The sequence below is a fragment of the Mirounga angustirostris genome, unplaced genomic scaffold, assembly GCF_029215605.1.
Source record: "Mirounga angustirostris isolate CCGP_5_RB_7025 unplaced genomic scaffold, mMirAng1.0.hap1 SCAF_10, whole genome shotgun sequence".
NCBI lineage: Eukaryota > Metazoa > Chordata > Mammalia > Carnivora > Phocidae > Mirounga > Mirounga angustirostris.
Window position 1 is genome coordinate 48,272,472 of NW_026991718.1, and position 18,815 is coordinate 48,291,286.

Sequence of the window (18,815 nt, forward strand, 5' to 3'; positions counted from 1 at the left end):
ACGTCGGTACCTGAAGTCCTCCAGAAGTGCACGCCGGGACCCAGGATTCCGGGAGGCCGGCTCCGCCCCCGCCCCGCGAATGCCGGGAGTTGTGGTCCCCGCGAGACGCGAGTTATGAGGTGGCCCAAGGGCCCGCGAGGCATGCTGGGACACTAGCCCTTCCGGGGCGCCTCAAGACCTCGGGTGCCGGCACCCTGGGCGGATGCCCGAAGACTCCGCCTTCCCAGGAGCCCCTGCGGCGGGGCGCGAAGATGGCGGCGGCGGCCGGACAGCCCTAAAAGAGCAGCAATGGATCCTTCCCCGGCGCTGGGGCCGGAGCGGCTCTTTGACTCGCACCGGTAAGAGCCCTGGCGTAAAGAGGCCGGCTCCCGCGTCCACGCGGGCTTCGGCGCCCGATCACCCCGCCTTTCGCCCCCAGGCTCCCGGGTGACGGCTTCCTGCTCCTCGCGCTGCTGCTCTACGCTCCAGTCGGGTTCTGTCTCCTCGTCTTGCGCCTCTTTCTTGGGATCCACGTCTTCCTGGTCAGCTGCGCTCTACCAGACAGTGTCCTTCGCAGGTAACGACCTGGGGGTTCCGGGAGGGTCTGGGCTGGGCCCGGCCCGAGGCCGTGAAGTCACCATTGCCTGCGCCCCCAGGTTCGTGGTGCGGACCATGTGTGCGGTGCTGGGGCTCGTAGCCCGGCAGGAGGACTCCGGACTCCGGGATCACCGCGTCAGGGTCCTCATTTCCAACCACGTGACACCTTTCGACCATAACATAGTCAACTTGCTCACCAGCTGTAGCACCGTGAGTGGGGGGCGAAGCCAAGAGCTCCACGGGGCGGTTCCCTGGGGCCCAGCTCGGCTCCCCTTTGCCCGCCCGCGTTTCCCTTGGGGACCACGAAATACTGAGCCTCACCCCTAATCCCGCTTCTTTATCCCAAATGTCAGTTTTTCTCACTTCCCAATGTTCTTTTCTTGCTATCTCTTTTCTCGATTCCCAGCCTCTACTCAATAGTCCCCCAAGTTTTGTGTGCTGGTCTCGGGGCTTCATGGAGATGGATGGGCGGGGGGAATTGGTGGAGTCACTCAAGAGATTCTGTGCTTCCACGAGGCTTCCTCCCACCCCTCTGCTGCTATTCCCTGAGGAAGAGGCCACCAATGGCCGGGAGGGGCTCCTGCGCTTCAGGTGGGTGAGCACAGGTATCGGTCTCCAGCTGGGTAGGTGGTCAGGCTTGGGGGCCCTTGAGTTTTCAGTTTTCAGCCCTACCTCTTACGACCTAGTTGATTTCTTTTCTGTTCGCTTTTAGTTCTTTTCCTCTGTATCTCTATTCCTCATTTATTTACTTGTACAGTTTGACAGTTTTCTGTTCTGAGTCAGGTGCTGACCGGCTGGCTAGAATCCCATCCTACTTTCTCTTCCATCTTCCAGTTCCTGGCCATTTTCTATTCAGGATGTGGTACAACCTCTTACCCTGCGAGTCCAGAGACCCCTAGTCTCTGTGGTGAGTGTGTGTTGGACAGGGAGTCTCTGGGGCTTGGAGGGTTAAGTTTCCCACTCCTGGCCCAGGCTTAGAACTCACTTCATGCCCTCCCTCCAGACGGTGTCCGATGCCTCCTGGGTCTCAGAACTGCTGTGGTCACTTTTCGTCCCTTTCACAGTGTATCAAGTAAGGTATTAACTGTCTTCACTTTTTGGTGGCTGGGAGAAGCTCACCTCAAGGTCAGGGAGGTTGCCTCTTCCCTGTCCATTTGCAGATCGTTTAGTATCAAGGTTTTATCACAGAGGCAATACAAAGTGTTTACTGTCTCCCCACCCTGATCACAACTGTTACATGAAAAGAAGTATCAAAGGGGGAGAGGGTGATAGCCTCTACCTAGATGCACACAAACATGATTTTTTTTTTTTTTTTTTGCAGGTGGCTCCCTCCTGTTCATCGCCAGCTGGGGGAGGGGAATGAAGAGTTTGCCATCCGTGTGCAAGAGGTGGTAGGGTACACAGACAGGGTGGAGGTGGGGTTTTTCCTTAAGGGTAGGAGGAGGAAGTCTTGAGACCTTGACAGTTTCAACCTTCCAATTCTCCCTAGCTGGTGGCCAAAGAATTGGGCCAGACAGGGACAAGACTCACTCCAGCAGACAAAGCAGAGCACATGAAACGACAGAGACACCCCAGGTTGCGCCCTCAGTCAGGTATGTGGTCTCTGTACACAAAGTTGTTTGGGTTTTCTCGGCCTCTTGTGATTCCCTTCCTATTCCTGTGCTAGTCAGCCTCCTTCCTCCCAGTTCTCCACTCACCATGTTTCGGATTTCTTTTTTGCAGCCCAGTCTTCTTTCCCTCCCTCCCCTGGCCCTTCTCCTGGTGTGCGGCTGGCAGCTCTGGCTCAGAGAGTCAAGGAGGTTTTACCCCATGTGCCACTGGGCGTCATCCAGAGAGACCTGGGTATGGGAAAGGGTAGCCTCACACAGGAGACAGGCGCAGAGAGGAAAAGTGGGTGGTGAGGGGAGAAAGTGAGCAAGGAAACAGACTCCCTTCTTCTCTCTTCCCTTCTCCCCAGCCAGAACTGGCTGTGTAGACTTGACCATCACTAATCTGCTTGAGGGAGCTGTAGCGTTCATGCCTGAAGATATCACTGAAGGGACCCAATCCCTTCCCACAGCCTCCGCCCCCAAGGTGAGACCCAGGAAATGGTTAGGTCCAGGACTAGGGCTGGGATGGGCAGTCTACATATTCCCTATCCTTGATGTCTCTTTTTTGATCCTGAGACCCTAGCACGGTGCCTCTCTTGCAAAGTAGGCATTCGATGCGTGTTTAATGATGATGACTTCGCAAGCCCTCTGACATTGTGATCACCTCAGTTCCCCAGCTCTGGCCCGGTGACCCCTCAGCCCACAGCCCTCACATTTGCCAAGTCCTCCTGGGCCCGGCAGGAGAGCCTACAGGAGCGCAAGCAGGCACTCTATGAATATGCGAGAAGGTGAGGGGCTTAGAGGACAGTGGGTAGGAAGGGGCAGGTTGGAGAAGAGAGCTAATTATAGGGCTAATGTGGCAAAGCCCACACAATGTCTTCTTCCTATGTCTTGCAGGAGATTCACAGAGAGACAGGCCCAGGAGGCTGACTGAGCACAGGATGGCACCCAGAGCCGCAGGACGGAGACTGGGGGCAGCCCTCACCCAACTTACAACTGGCTGGAAGGGTGGGTGGTAAAAAGGGAGGGATGGGGCTCCCCCCAAAATCATATTAAATTCAGGGTTTTCACTCAAGGTCTCTGTTGCCTCTCTGGGGCTCAAAAGCCCACTGAGCAGGTTCTTTTTCCCTTGGTTGGGGGGAACAGGGGTGAGAGCCTCCTTGTGGGTTTGTGAGAAGTGGTTGAAATCACCCCTTCGTGTCAAGAAATGAGTGATACTATGGAAGTGTAACTGAATTGAAGACCAGCAGCAACTGGACCCTAGCTTGGGTGTTGGCCCCACTTTGTGAAGAGACAGCTGCAAAACTACAAGTCCCAAGATGCCTTTCACTAACAGCACAATGTACACTGTCTGTAGAGTACACATGCTCAGTGTGGTGTCTGGAACCTGTTTTCCATAGGCTTCTGACTAATTAAATAAGGTGGAGCAAATGGCCCCACCCCAAAACCAGGCTTAAGGATTCCTGTTTAAGCCAAGCCCCAGGGTGGAGCCGGAATTTACCTTTGTACTTCACTCGGGTCTGGGTTGGTGGTGACTGGCTGGGTGGGTCTGGAACTGGCTGCCATCGTGACACGTCTCAGAGCTGCAAGCAGGTTTGAATCCAGGATCCCTGTGGCCCTGCTCCCCGGTTCCTACCCCTTTCCTCCTCCTGTTCTTTATCTCTTTATCCTTTTCCCCTCAGAACCTTCCCACAGGTTACCATAATTCCTGCTGCCCTGGAGGCCCCCTGTGTTAGTCACAGGAATTTTACTACCTGACTAACAGGTTAATAGTCCACTTTGATAGTCCCACACTTTCAGACTCAAGTCTCCACTGTTTCCTGGCAGGCAAGAAATGCTGGGAAGGATGGACCCCAGCGCATTACTGCCTGAGGGTACAAGTTAGGGATCAAGGGTGGGAAGTTGGTGTAAGTCATTTTAATATGAGGCCTTAATCACTGCCCTGCCTTCTGTAGGTACTGCCAGTCAGCTACCATGGCCTCTCAGCGTCTTGGGCTGGCAGAAGAGTCTGGCCCAAACCCCAGGGAGTCTGAGTTGGCTGTGAACCCCTTTGACGGGCTTCCCTTCTCTTCCCGCTACTACGAGCTGCTTGAGCAGCGCCGAGCCTTACCCATCTGGGCTGCTCGCTTTATCTTCTTGGAGCAGTTGGAGAGTAGCCCCAGTGGAGTGGTGCTGGTGTCTGGAGAGCCTGGCTCTGGCAAGAGCACCCAGGTGGGGGGAGATTCTGGGAGTAGACAAAGGGAGGGACTAGAGAACTGGTCCTTCCACTGGCAAGGTGGGGATTGGGCTCCATGGGGTTTGAGGGGAGTGGTCAAAGGGAGACTGGGTTAGACTGGCCCCTGGGGGGCTGGTGAAGGACCAGGGGACTCCCCAAATTAGAATGGCCACAGTCCCCCCTGCACTTCTGACTGAATCCTACATCTCACTGACTGGTTGTCCTTTCCTATTCCTACACCAGATCCCTCAGTGGTGTGCAGAGTTTGCACTGGCCAGGGGGTTCCAGGAAGGCCAAGTAACTGTCACTCAGCCCCACCCTCTGGCAGCTCTGAGCCTGGCCATGCGGGTTGCCGATGAGATGGACATAACCCTGGGTCATGAGGTTGGATACAGCATTCCCCAGGAGGACTGCACTGGGCCAGACACCCTGCTCAGGTGAGGCCTCTTGCAGGCCTGACCCAAATCTGATTTCCCTCCCCCAGTAGAAACAAGCCCAGTCCTCTGACATCTCACCAACCCTCCCTCAGCCCATGTCACCCTTTAGATCATGCACGACACAATGCTGAATTAAGCCCTTAACCCCAGGCAGGGACCTTGGATATTCAATCTCACCCTCATCACGAGCCTCATTTGCCCAGCTGGAGTACAGCTTGTGAAAAAAGCGTCATCAGTGAGGTTGTGGGTCTCAACACAGGTTCACGGCATCTTTTTCTGACCTTACTATCAAAATCTAGGCCTCCCAGGAAGACGTTCCTCTGGACTTCTGGAGTTGTTCAGTGTCCACACTGACTCCTCTGCCCATGTCAACAGGTTTTGCTGGGACAGGCTGCTTCTACAGGAGGTGGCCTCAACCCGGGGCACGGGAGCCTGGGGCGTGCTGGTGCTGGATGAGGCTCAGGAGCGGTCAGTGGCCTCGGATTTGCTCCAGGGGCTACTGCGAAATGCCAGGCTGGGAAACCATCCAGGGGACTCGAGAGTGGTTGTGGTTACTGACCCTGCCCTTGAACCTAAGCTCCAAGCCTTCTGGGGCCATCCTCCTACTGTGCATGTACCCAGAGGGCCTGGCGCGTGTCCCACACCTGTATACAGGGACACTGTCCCTACCGATCGAGTGGAAGCTGCCTGCCAAGCTGTGCTTGAATTGTGTACGAAGGAGGCTCCAGGAGATGTGCTAGTGTACCTGCCCAGTGAGGAGGTAAAAATGGGCTGCAGAAGGTTCTCGTGTATGCTGCCTTCCTTCCCTGGGGGAGTTGGAGCAATGCTTGTTAGAGACATTGAAGTTGTAACATTTACTGTGTTGAAGTCCTTAGGACAAACTCAAGGATTTCGGGGTAAAGAGGTCTACCGCCCCTTTTTTGACTCCATCTAACACAGAGACTGTGGCTCAGTGAATTCCTGAAATTATAACAACTTTATGAGTATGTGCATTTTTTCAGAGTGAAAAACCATAGCTTTCATCAGTTTTTCAAAGGGGTTTGTCACCAAAAAGGTGAGAACTGCCTTAATGCCCCACCCCTCTCTTCAGGAAATTTTGCTGTGCTGTGAATCCTTGTCCAGGGAGGTGGAGCCCTTGGCTCTCAGAGGTCCTCCACCACGGGTGCTGCCCCTTCACCCAGGACATGGCCCAGCTGTTCAGGCTGTATACGAGGACATGGACTTGAGTGCCCGAAGGATCGTGGTCACTCACTGGCTGGCTGACTTCTCCTTCTCCCTCCCTTCCATCCGACATGTCATTGATTCAGGACTGGAGCTTCGAAGCGTGAGTGAGAGAGATGAGGGGATGTGGGGGCTAAAGATAGAAGTGGCCCGCTCTGAACTGTCTTGGCCTTGGTTGGGGGGGTGGGGCGGCGACAGGTGTACAATCCTCAGATCCGAGCAGAATCCCAAGTGTTGAGACCAATCAGCAAGTGTCAGGCAGAAGCAAGAAGACTGCGGGCAAGAGGGGTCCCACCAGGTAAGAGCCTTTGCCCTTCCTGAGATCAAACATGAAAAGAGTCCCCACACGCAAACCCCGAGAAATCTACAGAGGCCTTCTTTCCCAGGTCTTTCTCCCCTCAGGGTCCTGCCTCTGCCTGTATCCTAAGTCCTTCCTAGAACTAGAGGCGCCCCCGCTGTCCGCACCCAGGATATGTGAGGAGAATCTGAGCCCCCTTGTGTTACTTCTGAAGAGGAGACAGATTGCAGAGCCCGGGGAGTGTCACTTCCTGGACCGGCCTGGTGAGCACCCCCCTGCCCAAGTTCTGCTGTCTGACCTGGCTCTGAGACTCCCGGCCCTATCAGCCTTCTTTCCTCACCAGCTCCGGAAGCACTGATGCAGGCCCTGGAAGACTTGGACTACCTGGCAGCCCTGGATGATGATGGGAACCTGTCAGACCTGGGAGTCATCCTATCAGAGTTCCCCCTGCCCCCTGAGCTGGCCAAAGCCCTGCTGGCCTCCTGCGAGTTTGACTGTGTGGATGAGATGCTCACCCTCGCCGCCATGCTCACTGGTATAAATCACTTCTCGCTCTGACTCTTGCAGCCACTTCAGTCCTTCCCAGCCCTTTCTGGTGTTCTGGTGTTCCCAAGACCAGCTCTTTCCCCTCTGCTCCCTTTACAGTGCCCCAAAAACCAGCCCTAACCACTTAGCCCTCTCCTGTCTTTTTAGCCTTTTCCCAGTGCTGGTCCTTGCCCCCAGCATGTGTAAATCTCTCCTGTTATTACTAAAGCTCCACACCCCTCTCCATCCACCCTCTACTCCCCTGCAGCAATGCAGAATCACCTCTGCCCCAGTCGGCCTGGTGTGTTCCCGCCCACTGCATCCCAGGCTCAGGCCCACAATAACACTGACAAATCTCTCAGTTCCGCGGTGACCACCACCTCACCCCCCACCACCCCTCCCCTTCCACCAAGGCTGAACCCACTGAATACTTCTGAGTCCTTATACCTTATGACCTTCTGACACTTGAAAATGCAACCTCTCCTGCCTTGAAACTCCCCCCTCCCTAAGCCTCTGTGACTTGCTCCTCCAGGTTTTCATCCTACTTCTCTGGCTGTTCGGCCGTTCCCTTCATCTCTTCCCTGGCTCTTTGTCCTCTGCTCATCCACTGTAAATTGGACCTCAGAGTTCCATCCTTGCCCCTTTTGCCTTCTCATTCCTTGAACTCTCTGAGCAAGTTCATGCACACCCATTAGTCTGAAGTGCCATCTTTACACTTAAAATTTCCAAACCTTCTATCTCCTGACAATACCATTCTTCTGAATCTTAGATATATATATCCGATGCCTGATGGACATTTCTATCAGAATTGGCCACAGTACCCAGCCCAGATCCGAACTCAAGCACTTGCTTAAACTCTTCCCTCACCACCACCACAAAACCATGCCATCATCTCTGCAGCTCCACTACCATCATTCTAGACTAATCTTTCTCCAGGTTCTTTCAGTTTTATCTCCTAAATGTTTTTTTTTTTTTTTAATTCATCTATTTGTCTCCATACTCACTATCAATGCCAATGTTAGATCCTCACCACCACTCAGCGTAGATTCCTTTAGCCTCCTAACTTGTCAAGTAAACTTCTTTAAACACTTGGACTCTCTTCCCTCAAAACTCTTCTTCAACAGCTATTCTCTATCTTCTGGACAGAACGTAAACTCATTGGCCACAGCACATCCAGCCTCTTATGACCTGGCCCACACCTACCTCTCCAGCTTTGTCTCCTGCCACTCTGCCACACATGCCACTCCCCTGACCCTTTCTAGGTGCATGCAGGTCTCCAAACAGGCCATGCTACTAATTTCTGTACCTTGCCATGCCCACAGTTCAGATTCTCTCTGCCCCCTCTCTACTGAGCTAATTCCTAACAAAACTTCAAATATTGGGATGCCTGGGTGGCTCAGTCGGTTAAGTGTCTGCCTTCGACTCAGGTCATGATCCCAGCGTCCTGGGATCAAGCCCTGCATCGGGCTCCCTGCTCAGTGGGGAGCCTGCTTCTCCCTCTGCCTGCCACTCCCCCTGTGTTCTCTCTCTCTCTCTCTGACAAATAAATAAATAAAATCTTTTAAAAAAAGCTTCAAATATTGGTCCACACACCTGTTGTGCTGATCAAGTTTGCTTATCTGTCTCACCACACTCTAAGCTACTTGAGGGCAGAGACTGTCTTTCGTTTATCTTCAATGTCTAATAAAGTGCAAAGCACCTAGAAAGTTGTCAACGTCTTTTGAATAAATTTCCCAAAGTGACACTTCCTACCTTTTCACCCTTCCTTCTGTACTGCTATCCTTTCTCATTCCCCAGAATGACCTTCCTCTCTTCTCCTCCAGCTGCTCCTGGGTTCACCCATCCTCCACTCTCTGCAGAAGAATCTGCCTTGCGTCGGGCCCTGGAACATATGGATGGTGATCACAGTTCTCTGATCCAGGTGTATGAAGCCTTTATACAGAGTGAGTAGCCCACTCTGCATCTTGTATTTTCCAAAGAGGGGAAAGTGGTGTGCAACCAGCTGGTAGATCTTTGTGCCCAGGAGGAGGAGGCCCTTTGGCCAAGGCCTGGGTTCTCTTCGGGGTCTCTCTGCAACTATAGCTGTGCCCTTTCCTCTTGTAGGCGGAGCAGACAAGGCTTGGTGCCAGGCTCGGGGGCTCAACTGGGCAGCATTGTGCCAAGCCCAGAAACTTCGAGGTGAACTCCTAGAACTCATGCAACGAATTGAACTTCCCTTGTCCCAGCCAGCCTTTGGCTCTGAGCAGAATCGCAGAGACCTTCAGAAAGCGCTGGTGTCAGGATACTTCCTTAAGGTTAGGGGAAAGAGTTGGGGTGAAGGTCATAAAAGGAGTAGAAAGCAGAGGGACCAAAAATTGATAGGCCATCTCTGAAACTGGAGTCCAGGTGACCATTCAAAGGATTTTTTAGAAGCAGGAGAAACTTTTCCTTTGAGGTATTGGGGTGCAGGGGACTATGGGAAATGCCATATGGGAGGGACTCTAACACCTAGAGATGATGCTCTACTTTTTATACTCTCAACACCCTTCCTAATTCTTTCTCAGCACCCCCCCCCCTTTTCTTTTTCCTACTGCCTTCCTTTTCTCCCTCACTTACTCCTTCACTATCTTTGCTTTTAAATGAGGTGGCCCGAGACACAGACGGGACTGGAAATTACCTGCTCCTGACACATAAGCATGTGGCCCAGCTTTCCCCATACTGCTGCTACCGAAGCCGCAGGTCTCCAGCCAGACCCCCGCCGTGGGTGCTTTACCACAGTTTCTCCATTTCCAAAGACAACTGCCTTTCCATTGTTTCTGAGATTCAGCCACAGATGTGAGTTCCCTGACACCCCTCTTACACTGCCCATTCCTCTTCTTGGGGCCAAAATTATGGCTGCGGAGTTAGAGGATATCCTCTTAAGGAGAAGAGGATATCTTAGTGGTCTGTAGTGACATATGATTTGAGGGGACAGGGCTTGTGGAAGGAATGGGAAGAAGTTTAAGAATCTGCATTATAAGGGAGGATACAGAAATCATCTAACTGTGACTCTCTCTGTCAGGCTGGTAGAGTTGGCTCCTCCATACTTCTTGAGTAACTTGCCTCCCAGTGAGAGCAGAGACCTCTTGAATCAGCTGAGAGAAGAAATGGCAGCTTCTTCAATAGAGAGTGAATCTCCCTCTACCCAAGAGTTTGGAGATGCCTGTGTCCTGCAGTGACATGCCTAAGGAATGGAACTGAGCTCATCTGAAGGCATTAGGTCCTCTCTCAGGCTAGCACCAAGGTAGCCAGCCAAAGCTTCGGATCAAATGTAAATCCTGGAACCTGAGTCTCAAGAAATGGTAGACTGAGAATAGAGGAAATTGGGTAAGCCACAGTATACATAAGGTTGGACCCTTTCTTTAGCCTTCTTCTATTTATTGGAGAACGACTGATGCCCCCCAAACCCCCAATTTATGCCAAACCCGTCTTTGTGTGCTTCACTTTGATCTATAAAAGTTCTTTCTCTATGGTGCCAAATTTGAGTTTGATTCTGCAGCAGCATATACAATATCCATGAATTAGAGATGACACAATATCATCCAACTCCTCCAGCAATATCCTCTTGCCTTGTTCCCACCTGTGGTCAAGCTTTGCGGTATGAATGACCTAGCTGTCACTAACCCAGAAAATGTGTAGTTTGACTACAGTTGGTCTCTGACCCTGCCTGAAGCTCACTTCCCTTTATCTTGCTCTCACCTACAGGGGAAGAAGAATGAGAGTGCTATAAGAAATCAGACAAAATCTTCCCTTTTTTCCACATACAACTTAGATCCAGCTCCTTCTTAACCCTCAAGGCTATTGAAACCATCCCCAAATTCTCAACTTTCCACCAACAAGCTTCCCAGCAGCCTCTGGCCTACCAGCATGCTAAAGCTTTTCTAACAAATTCAGGGACATCACACTTTCCTTTTTTCCCAGCTGGGCACTCCTTTCCCTTTTCTTCCTTTAAATTATTAATTTTGATATCTTCCATCATCTTTCACATTGTAGATATGTTTGTAGAAATTGGTGAAAAGAAAGATTTAATCCTTAGAACTCTGCTTCTCTCCTCAGAGTGTCTTCCCTTGGAGAGTCTATCTGTTCTCATCATTCCATCTATCCCCACCTCTATGTGGATGTCACCCAACCCCCCCCCCCAAAAGCACTTTTCCAGAATGTATTCTCTTTAGGTCTAGCATTCAGTTTTGCCTGTAGTTATCTTGCTCTAATCTTTCAATTTCCCCTTCATTATCCACAACACCATTGATCTCCCAATCCTCTATATCTCCAACCCTGGAATTATCTTTGATTCTTCTTGGATATTCCTAGTTATTTGCCAAAATCTGCTCACCCTAACTCCACGGGGCCCATTAATTTTATCCACTGCTTCCCCCTTTCCTCTCTCTGTCCCCACGGGAGACCAGAGCCAGATTAGTGTTCCTGGATTTTCTGTTTCGTTGGGTGTGTAAGTATCCGTCTTCCCTGCCGCCCATGTGCGTTGTGAGGCTCAAGGAGGAGGACGGAGTCAGCAGGTTGAACACACATGACAACATGAGGTTCAGAGTCAGAAAGGTATCCTTAGCGATTAATTTTACGGTTGAAGAATGAGATGCCTAGTGTGGATAACCCTCTGGTTCCTGTCACAGTCAGACCCTTGCCCTGCAGCGCCTCTTCCATTATTCCGCTGTCATTGGTGTCTTCCTTCCCTTGCACCTTTGATACAGACCCAGGTAGTGCGAGCTGCCGCCGCCCCATCCCAGCACCACCTTTAGCCTGTTCTGTGGGTCCAGAACCCCAGCTTCAACCCACCCTCCGAAGAATCCAAAGTCCTCAGGAGAGCAGCTCCCATTGGCCAGCCCGCCCCCCTCCCCTCACCTCATTGGCTACCATACTGCAAGTCCCGCCTTCTTGGCTCCTCGGGTTCCAGCTGCCGAGCGACCGCAGTTAAGTGGGAAATGGCGGGAAAGACCAAGTCTAAATGCGCGGCGCAACCTCGAAACGCTAGCCGAGGAGCCGCGGTGGCCGAGGAGCCCTCGACGATAGCCTCAAAGCCAGCTCCTCCTCACAAGCTCCGCTACCACGGCACCACGGCACCACGGGGTGGTCAGCCGCGCGCTCCGTGGCCCTGGGTCCGGCGCTCCGCACGGCGCCTCAGTCCGTTAAAGAGCACTCGGCCGGTCAGGCAGGCGTCGCTCACACCACCGAGGCGAGCCCGGACACGGAAGCCACCTTGTTGTCCTCGGCCCAAGGCTGCAGATTCTGCAGCGCGAAGAGCGACGAGTTGTGCAGGCAGAGCGGGTCCGGGGGCAGCGGCGGCCGCAGAGGCCGTGGTAGGGCATCCTGCTGCAGGTGCAGGAGCAGCCGGCCCGCGCGGTGCCGCTCCGCCTCGCGCTCCTCGGCCGTCTGGCGCCTAGGCGAGCGGAGACGCGGGGTCAGCGAGGCCGGCCCTCGCCCACCCCGCGCCTCGTCCTCACCCGCCGGGCCCGTGGTTCCTCACCCGCCCCGCGCCGCACCGCCACTTGACGCCTCCCGCGAGCCCTCGCTCGCCCAAGCCTCACCGCCACTTGGTGCGCCGGTTCTGGAACCAAGTCTTGACCTGGGCGTCGGTCATGCGCAGGGCCTTGGCCAGCGCTGCCCTCTCGGCCGAGGCCAAGTACTTCTGGCGCAGGAAGCGCCGCTCCAGCTCCAGCACCTGCGAGCGGGAGAAGGACGTGCGCGGCTTCTTCCGCTTCGGGGGGGTCCGGTTTTGGTACGGGTGGCCTATGCGGCGCGTCCCGGAGAAGGGCGAGAGTGCAGCTACGGGCAGGAAGAAGGAACAGGGCAGGGTTTTCAGGGCGGTCCTTCCAGGTGCCCCAAGCTCGGCCCCACACCAGCAAAGGCCTCCAGACAAGAAAGGGCCTCGGAAGAAATGGCCCTCCCCCTGGGGTGAGAAAGAGAAGGCCCCCGGAACTTCACCCTGCCCTACCCGCAGTGTGGACAGTAGACTGCAAAGGAGGGCGCGGACATCGACGGCAGCTCCCTCCCCATTGCCTCTCTCAGCATCAGGACCAAGAGATACATGTTGGGGGAGGATCCCCTGGGATGATCCGGGCGGGGAGCGTACGGGGAACTTGAGTTGGAGCAGAAGGATCAAAGATGAGGAAAAGGGGTCAATGTGGGGCTGGACGCTGGAGGGTCGGACAATCTCACCCGTGAGCCGGTCCTTGGCAAAGCGGCGGCCGCTGTCCATCCAAGGGAAAGTGAGTCCGGCTAGGCCCCCGGCTCCGCCCAAGCCAGAGGGTCCAGGCACTGCCGGCGCGCCTCCCGCGGGCGGCGGCACTGGCATTGGACGATGCGCGGGGACGCGGATCACGCCGCCTGGGCCCATGCCGGAGCTGCCAGGTAGCGGGGCCAGCGAACCCGCGGGACCGTAGCTTGAGGTTCCGTGAAATCCACCCGAGAACGCCGCACTCTCCCCATGGCCCTGGCCTGAACGACCGGGGCCTAGGCCGCTCCCGGGGGGTTCCGGGCAGCTCAGGATCTGATCGATGCCAAAGCTGATTGGCTCGTGGTGCGGGAGGTTGTGCGAGGCCAGGACCGCCGGCTCCATGGGTCCGGGTCAAGGAGGACCACAGGAGGTTTGGCGGTTGGGGAGGGCGCCCCAGGCAACTCTGGGAGCCCAGTAGCGGAGCGTTCGGGGCGGCGGCCTCAGGGGCCCGCGGGGCTGGCCGCTGCGGGTCGCCGGGGTCGCCGGGCCAGCTTCATCCCTGTGCACGGGGAGTAGCCGCGCCGGTGCCGGCCTCTGCCGGGCGTCGGCGCAGGGACTCGCATCCCGGGGGAGCGCGACCGGCGGGGGCCCCAGGAGCGCCCTTGCTGTCCCTGAGGCGCAGATGGACGCTGGGCTGCCGGGGCCTCTGCCCGAGTCCGGGGTGGAGAGGGTTGGCCGGCTGGGGATGGGGCAGTGACTGACAGATCAGCATTGGGTGGGTAGTGGGGGCTGGGGGTAGGGCAGGGGCGGGGCCGTACCCGTTAAAGGGAAAGAGACGCCTGTTTGCGCCAAACGCCCGGACGACTGGCGGGCGGGGATGGTGGGGATAAGGCGGAGGGGGGTGGGGGGTGGCAAGGGTGTTAGGAACCAGGCTCAGCACGGGAGGGGCCAGAGCATGGGCCGCTGCGCGCTGAGTCAGGCGAGATGCGCACAGCAACTCCATCCTCGCCGGCCTCCGCCTTTGGGCTTCCTCGGCCTCACCGGCTTCCTCGCAGGTGCCTCCTCCCACAGCCCCCACTTTTCGCCTCGCGATGGGTCCTGCCTGCCGACTGCCAGATTCGTTGTGGTCCCCGCCTAAGTGCCCTCGAAGACCAAATCTCGTTGTGGCTTCCTGGCTGCGATGGGAAGCGGTTGGGAACGGCGCCGGCGAGTTGGAGGCCCGGGAAGAGGACAGGTGTGGGAAGGGGGTGGCTGGGCGCGTCTGGTGGGCTAGGGCGGGGAGCAACCACCCTGGGCCAGCGATCCTGGTGCACCTCCCGGCTTCTGCCGTAGGGCCCCTACCTCCTTCCCGGAACGCCAGTAATTGATGCCCTGTGTTTCTTAGCATTTCGATTTTCTGAAATCGGTGTAAAGCTCAACCCGGGCTCAACCCGGGCTAAGTCAGGCGGATGAGAGCTTGGAGCTGGCGTTCCGCCCCCCACAGGGGGCCACCAACGCGGGACTCTGCCCCTCCACTCTGCGCCTAGGAAGTCAATTCTCACAAACTTCCCCCTCAAGGGCGAGAGGACAAAATCGCCACAGGCGACACGTGGGTCTTCACTGAAGCCTTCGGCGGTGTCAGCCGCCTCATTTCCCACAGACGCTTCACCCCACCCAACCCCAGAAACTGTGCCTGGAGTGTGTCACGGATGGGAGGTGGGGAAAGACTGAAGGGCTCGGTGACCTTGTGACCTCTGGCCGGGGACCCAGGAGCTGGGAGTATGTGAACTCTGCGTCCTTCCCGGGATGGGACCCGGGCCCGGCGGGCCCCTGCGCCTTAGACCCGCCCCCGCCGCCGCCCGGCCCGGTGCAGGCCGCCATAATCGGGTTAGCTGGGTCGGAATTACATTACCTTCCCCGGCCCGCCCCGGCCCCGGGGGGGGCCTGGCGCCTCCGAGCCGGTGAGACTGGGCGCAGGGAGGGGGGTGTTGCTACCATTCCGAGGCGGGTGGGCACGGATGAGCCGCTCCTCCTGCCTTGGACACGTGGTGGCCAAAGGACCCCACCCTGCTGTGTCAGCCCTAGCCCCTAGACTCCAGCCCACTCTGGTGCTCAGCTAGTCTGTTACCCGCGTAAGCCGAAATGCTTTCCAAGTCTCGTAGATGGGTCTCCCTGGGAGCACAGATCTTCCACTTGGTTCTCCAGGATCTCCTGGGAAAGACTGCCCCTCCTTTCTCCCCAGCAGATGGGCTGCAGCCCTGTGCCAGAGGCAGGGTGAGGGGTCTTTTCTCTCCAGGGAACTGGGAACGATATTTGGGCATCTGGGCAGGAAGATAAAGAACGGAGGGAATGGACTCTCCAGACTAAAGCCACCAGGCCCTCCCTCAGTGTTCCCAGAAGCCTCAGTCTGAAGGGGGTGAACCATGGAGGAGGGAGGCAGTTGGCATCAATAATATGTGACATCCTCCCACAAATTCTTGTCCACTTCCACTATCCAATTTCTCCAGCCCTTTCTGACCCTGCCAATAGCCCCTTCTGAAAGGGGAGCAGGGGGGCTCCTGCCAGTTTGGCAGCTGTGTTGTTATCTTGGGTTGGTGGGACAGACAGACATTATCACCTCCCCTAGCCCCTCACAGAAGCCCAAGCACCCTTTCTCAGCAGTAGAGAGGTGGGGCTACTAGGGGGCATGAAACTTCTGCTGTTCAGGGAAAACCTCCAGAGACCACTTGGGCTGGATCCCCTGAATGAGAACAGAGAGCCTAGGGAGACAGCAAAGTAAATAAAGACCCTGAAGGGGACTGGCCTACAGGTTAGGAATCTGTCGGTCTTTTTTCCCACTCTAGTGGGTGGGCCTCTGAGGAAAGGGTGGGCACTAGTGTGTCTCCAATCAAGCTGAATAAATCCTTCTTGAATCAGTGAGGGAGGAAGACCTGTATACCTGCTGACTGTTCATCCGGCCTTTTGAGGTCAGCACAGCTGGCACTGCCACTCAGAGATTGCCCAACTGACCCTTGGAGGAGAATGGTCACAAACCCAGTAATGTATACACATCTTCTGGGGAGTTACCAAAAAAGAAATGAGTGCCCTACTTCAAGAACAAAGGGTATCCAATTCTGTCAGCCACAGTCCTAGGGATTCTTCTGCTTGTCTCCACCACTCTGATCCCCTGATTCCCTGGAAAAGGTGGTTCCTGCTAGTTTATATCTAAGATGGAGGCCCTGGGGTCAGAACCCCAACCTCCTATACACACTCCTTTGCCTCTTTCTCACCATAGCCTATGTGCATGTGGTCCCCAACCCTTCAAGTTTTCAGGCCTTCAAGCTGGCAGCTTCACAGGAAGAAGCATGTTCCCAGCCTGTGCTCTGGTGCCGTCCCTTCCTGCTTTATGTGCAGTGTCTTTCCCACGAGATGGTCCCCACTCCTGTATCATCATTTCTCTCATTAGCTTAGTCCTTCCTACCCCCAACTGTCTTAGGTCTCTTTTACCTGGACAAAAATATTTGCCTGACTCTTCAAGAGAGATTGTAGTTTTCCTTTCCCTTGTACTCTGCACAACCACTGCCTCTACTTCCTCATCATTTATTCTTTTAACTTTAAAGTAGTATCTACACCCAACACGGGGCTCAAACTCACAACCCCGAGATTAAGAGTAGCAGGCTCTACCGACTGAGCCAGCCAGGCGCCCCTCATCATTTATTCTTTTAACCCACTACAACTTGGCTTCACCACACTCTTTTTCAAAGAGCTCCAGGGTCTATTATTGAGGATTTCTCTGACATATTTTGCTCTGTCGATTACCAACTATTTCTTGAAATATCTCATTTGGTTTCTGTAATATTGTCTTATTCTATATCTTAGGCTTTCATAGTCAATGCTTATGTTTTTTCGCCACCGACTTTGCTTTTTCCACTGAAGACTGAGCATTCTCAGAGCTCGGACTTCAGCTTTCCCTCTTTCTATATCTACTCAAGGTTTCACCCATTCTAATAGTCCCATCTATTATATCCACTCAGGAAATTCTGGATCTCTATCCTTGGCTCTGACACTTGCTGTGTTCCAGCCCCTCTGTCCTAAACTTCTGGCCAGCTCCACCCACCTTTGCTGCAGGCACCTTGAAGTCCAGCAGGCTGGAGGATGTGCTCCTCTCCCAAGCTCCTCAGTCACTCCCTCCTGTGCTTCCCTTTGAAATGTCTCTGATACAGCCCTTTCTTTCCATTCCCACTGATAAAATCTAAGCTAGGCCATCATCACCACCACCTACATTTATTCATTTGTTCATCCAGAAAATTTTGATTGAATACCTACCATGCACCAGGCACTGGAGATAGAGCTGCAGACACAACAGAAGGGGGGAAAAAATCCCTGCCATACAAAGTTTATATTCTAGTGGGGAAGGCAGGTGAAACACAAGAAAATATATATTAAATAATAAGAAATGCTAAGAAAGAAAAAAAGGGAAGGGGAGAAGTGAAAGGATGGGGTTGTGATTTATCTAACGTGATCACAGAAGCCCTCACAGAGTAAAGACCTGGAGGAAGAAAGGAGTCATTTGGATATCTGAGCATTTGATAATGCAAGTACATCTTGGTGTTATCTGTGGAACAAACAGTAAGGGGTCCAGTATGGCTGGAGAGACCATGCAAGGCCTTGAAGCATTAGAAGGGCTTAGGCTTTTATTCTGAAAAGGGAAGCTATTGGAAGGAAAAGAAGCCTGATTTAAAAATTTTGTTTTTAACAGGTTTCTTAGGATAAAACTAACATACAATAAACTGTACATATTTAAAGTGTATAAAAGTGTATGTGTGCACACGCAAAGCCATCACAATCAAGATAATAAACACATCAATCAACTCAAAAAACTTTCCTTATATCCTTTTTTATTCATATGGAAACGTGGAAACAAGGAAAACAGGCCAGAAGCCACTGCGATCAATCATCCAGAGAACCAATGATGGTATCTTGGACCAGGGAGGTAAGCAGTGGCTGTAGTGAGAAGGGGTTGATTTAAAAATCACTAATCTCATAACTTCTTGCTGCTTATCCACTACAATTATTCAAAGATAAATGAGCAAAAATGTTTCTTTCATAGGGTAGCTCCCTCCCTTAAAAAAAAAAAAAAAGTCTGCTAGCTCCCTATTGCCCTCAGGCTAAAGTCCCAGCTCCCTGAGGCCCTGCTTCTATCACTACTCTCAAATCCACACCTTGGCCTTCTTCCTGTCCATCTCTCTGGTCATTCGCCTCCACTCTGCCTTTCTTTTCTATTTCCACCACACTTCTTGTCCACGCACCCCATCCCCATTCTCTAAATTGTGCCCACAAAAAGTCCCACTTCTTCCAGAAAGCCTTTGGTGGCCTCCACTGGGATCTCTCCCTTGAGTCTCCAACTACACTTGATGTTAATACTTCACAGTAAACTAATCCTTGGTTTTTAATCCCCCTGGAAGTACCTAGGGATGGCGGTGTACAAGGTCTAGAGCTCCTGCGACCTTCCCAAGTACGGGGCTGGGCCTATGCTACTGCGGGCGCTGGCTGCTTCGGCGCGTCTCTGTGCGGTAGTGTCCCAATCCTCCTCCCCTCCTCCTTCGGCATCTGCTCTGCATTAGTCTGTCCCAGGCCTCCGCAGGCGCCGATGATTGAATCATCATCATTAACCAGGGTCTGCCCCCCGCCCTCCACAAGCCCCGGCGGCAGGGGAGGATGGGAGGGGGGGCGAATAAGATCACTACACCAAGTCCCTGGGGGTCCCTCCCTCCCCGCCACCCTCTCCGAGACTCCGCAAAGCCCCGTG

The 18,815-nt window shown here is 54.2% G+C and overlaps 3 protein-coding genes across 8 annotated transcripts; 2 read left to right on the forward strand and 1 right to left on the reverse strand.

Annotated features, from left to right (window-relative positions):
* Positions 1-187: 187 nt before the first annotated feature.
* Positions 188-3,240, forward strand: AUP1 (AUP1 lipid droplet regulating VLDL assembly factor). The gene is given in 13 exon segments (XM_045884710.3): positions 188-241; positions 244-338; positions 419-556; positions 636-786; positions 983-1,167; positions 1,411-1,483; positions 1,580-1,653; positions 1,898-1,964; positions 2,066-2,168; positions 2,299-2,418; positions 2,534-2,649; positions 2,835-2,953; positions 3,063-3,240. Coding segments are annotated over 13 exon segments (1,317 nt in total). The 5' UTR covers positions 188-202; the 3' UTR covers positions 3,100-3,240.
* Positions 3,065-18,593, forward strand: DQX1 (DEAQ-box RNA dependent ATPase 1). 6 transcript variants are annotated; one of them, XR_010405585.1, is made up of 14 exons: positions 3,065-3,173; positions 4,121-4,376; positions 4,624-4,817; positions 5,193-5,577; positions 5,908-6,141; positions 6,237-6,336; positions 6,441-6,599; positions 6,680-6,871; positions 8,685-8,804; positions 8,965-9,155; positions 9,485-9,675; positions 9,902-10,206; positions 17,932-17,999; positions 18,472-18,593. XR_010405585.1 is itself a non-coding variant. In XM_045884711.2 (12 exons), exons 2-12 carry the CDS (start codon positions 4,140-4,142, stop codon positions 10,056-10,058), a joined length of 2,160 nt encoding a protein of 719 aa, XP_045740667.1. In that variant the 5' UTR covers positions 3,065-3,173; positions 4,121-4,139; the 3' UTR covers positions 10,059-10,375. The 6 variants fall into 6 exon arrangements, 4 of the variants coding, with proteins under 4 accessions (XP_045740667.1, XP_064428352.1, XP_064428350.1 ...); XR_010405586.1 differs by lacking the exons at positions 17,932-17,999; positions 18,472-18,593 and having other exon boundaries at positions 8,965-9,039; positions 9,902-10,377; XM_045884711.2 differs by lacking the exons at positions 17,932-17,999; positions 18,472-18,593 and having other exon boundaries at positions 9,902-10,375.
* Positions 11,862-13,796, reverse strand: TLX2 (T cell leukemia homeobox 2). Its single transcript, XM_064573574.1, has 2 exons — positions 12,420-13,796; positions 11,862-12,271 (listed from the first exon to the last, which is right to left on the reverse strand). The coding sequence occupies exons 1-2, from the start codon at positions 13,448-13,450 to the stop codon at positions 12,055-12,057; spliced, it is 1,248 nt and encodes a 415-aa protein (XP_064429644.1). The 5' UTR covers positions 13,451-13,796; the 3' UTR covers positions 11,862-12,054.
* Positions 18,594-18,815: the final 222 nt, after the last annotated feature.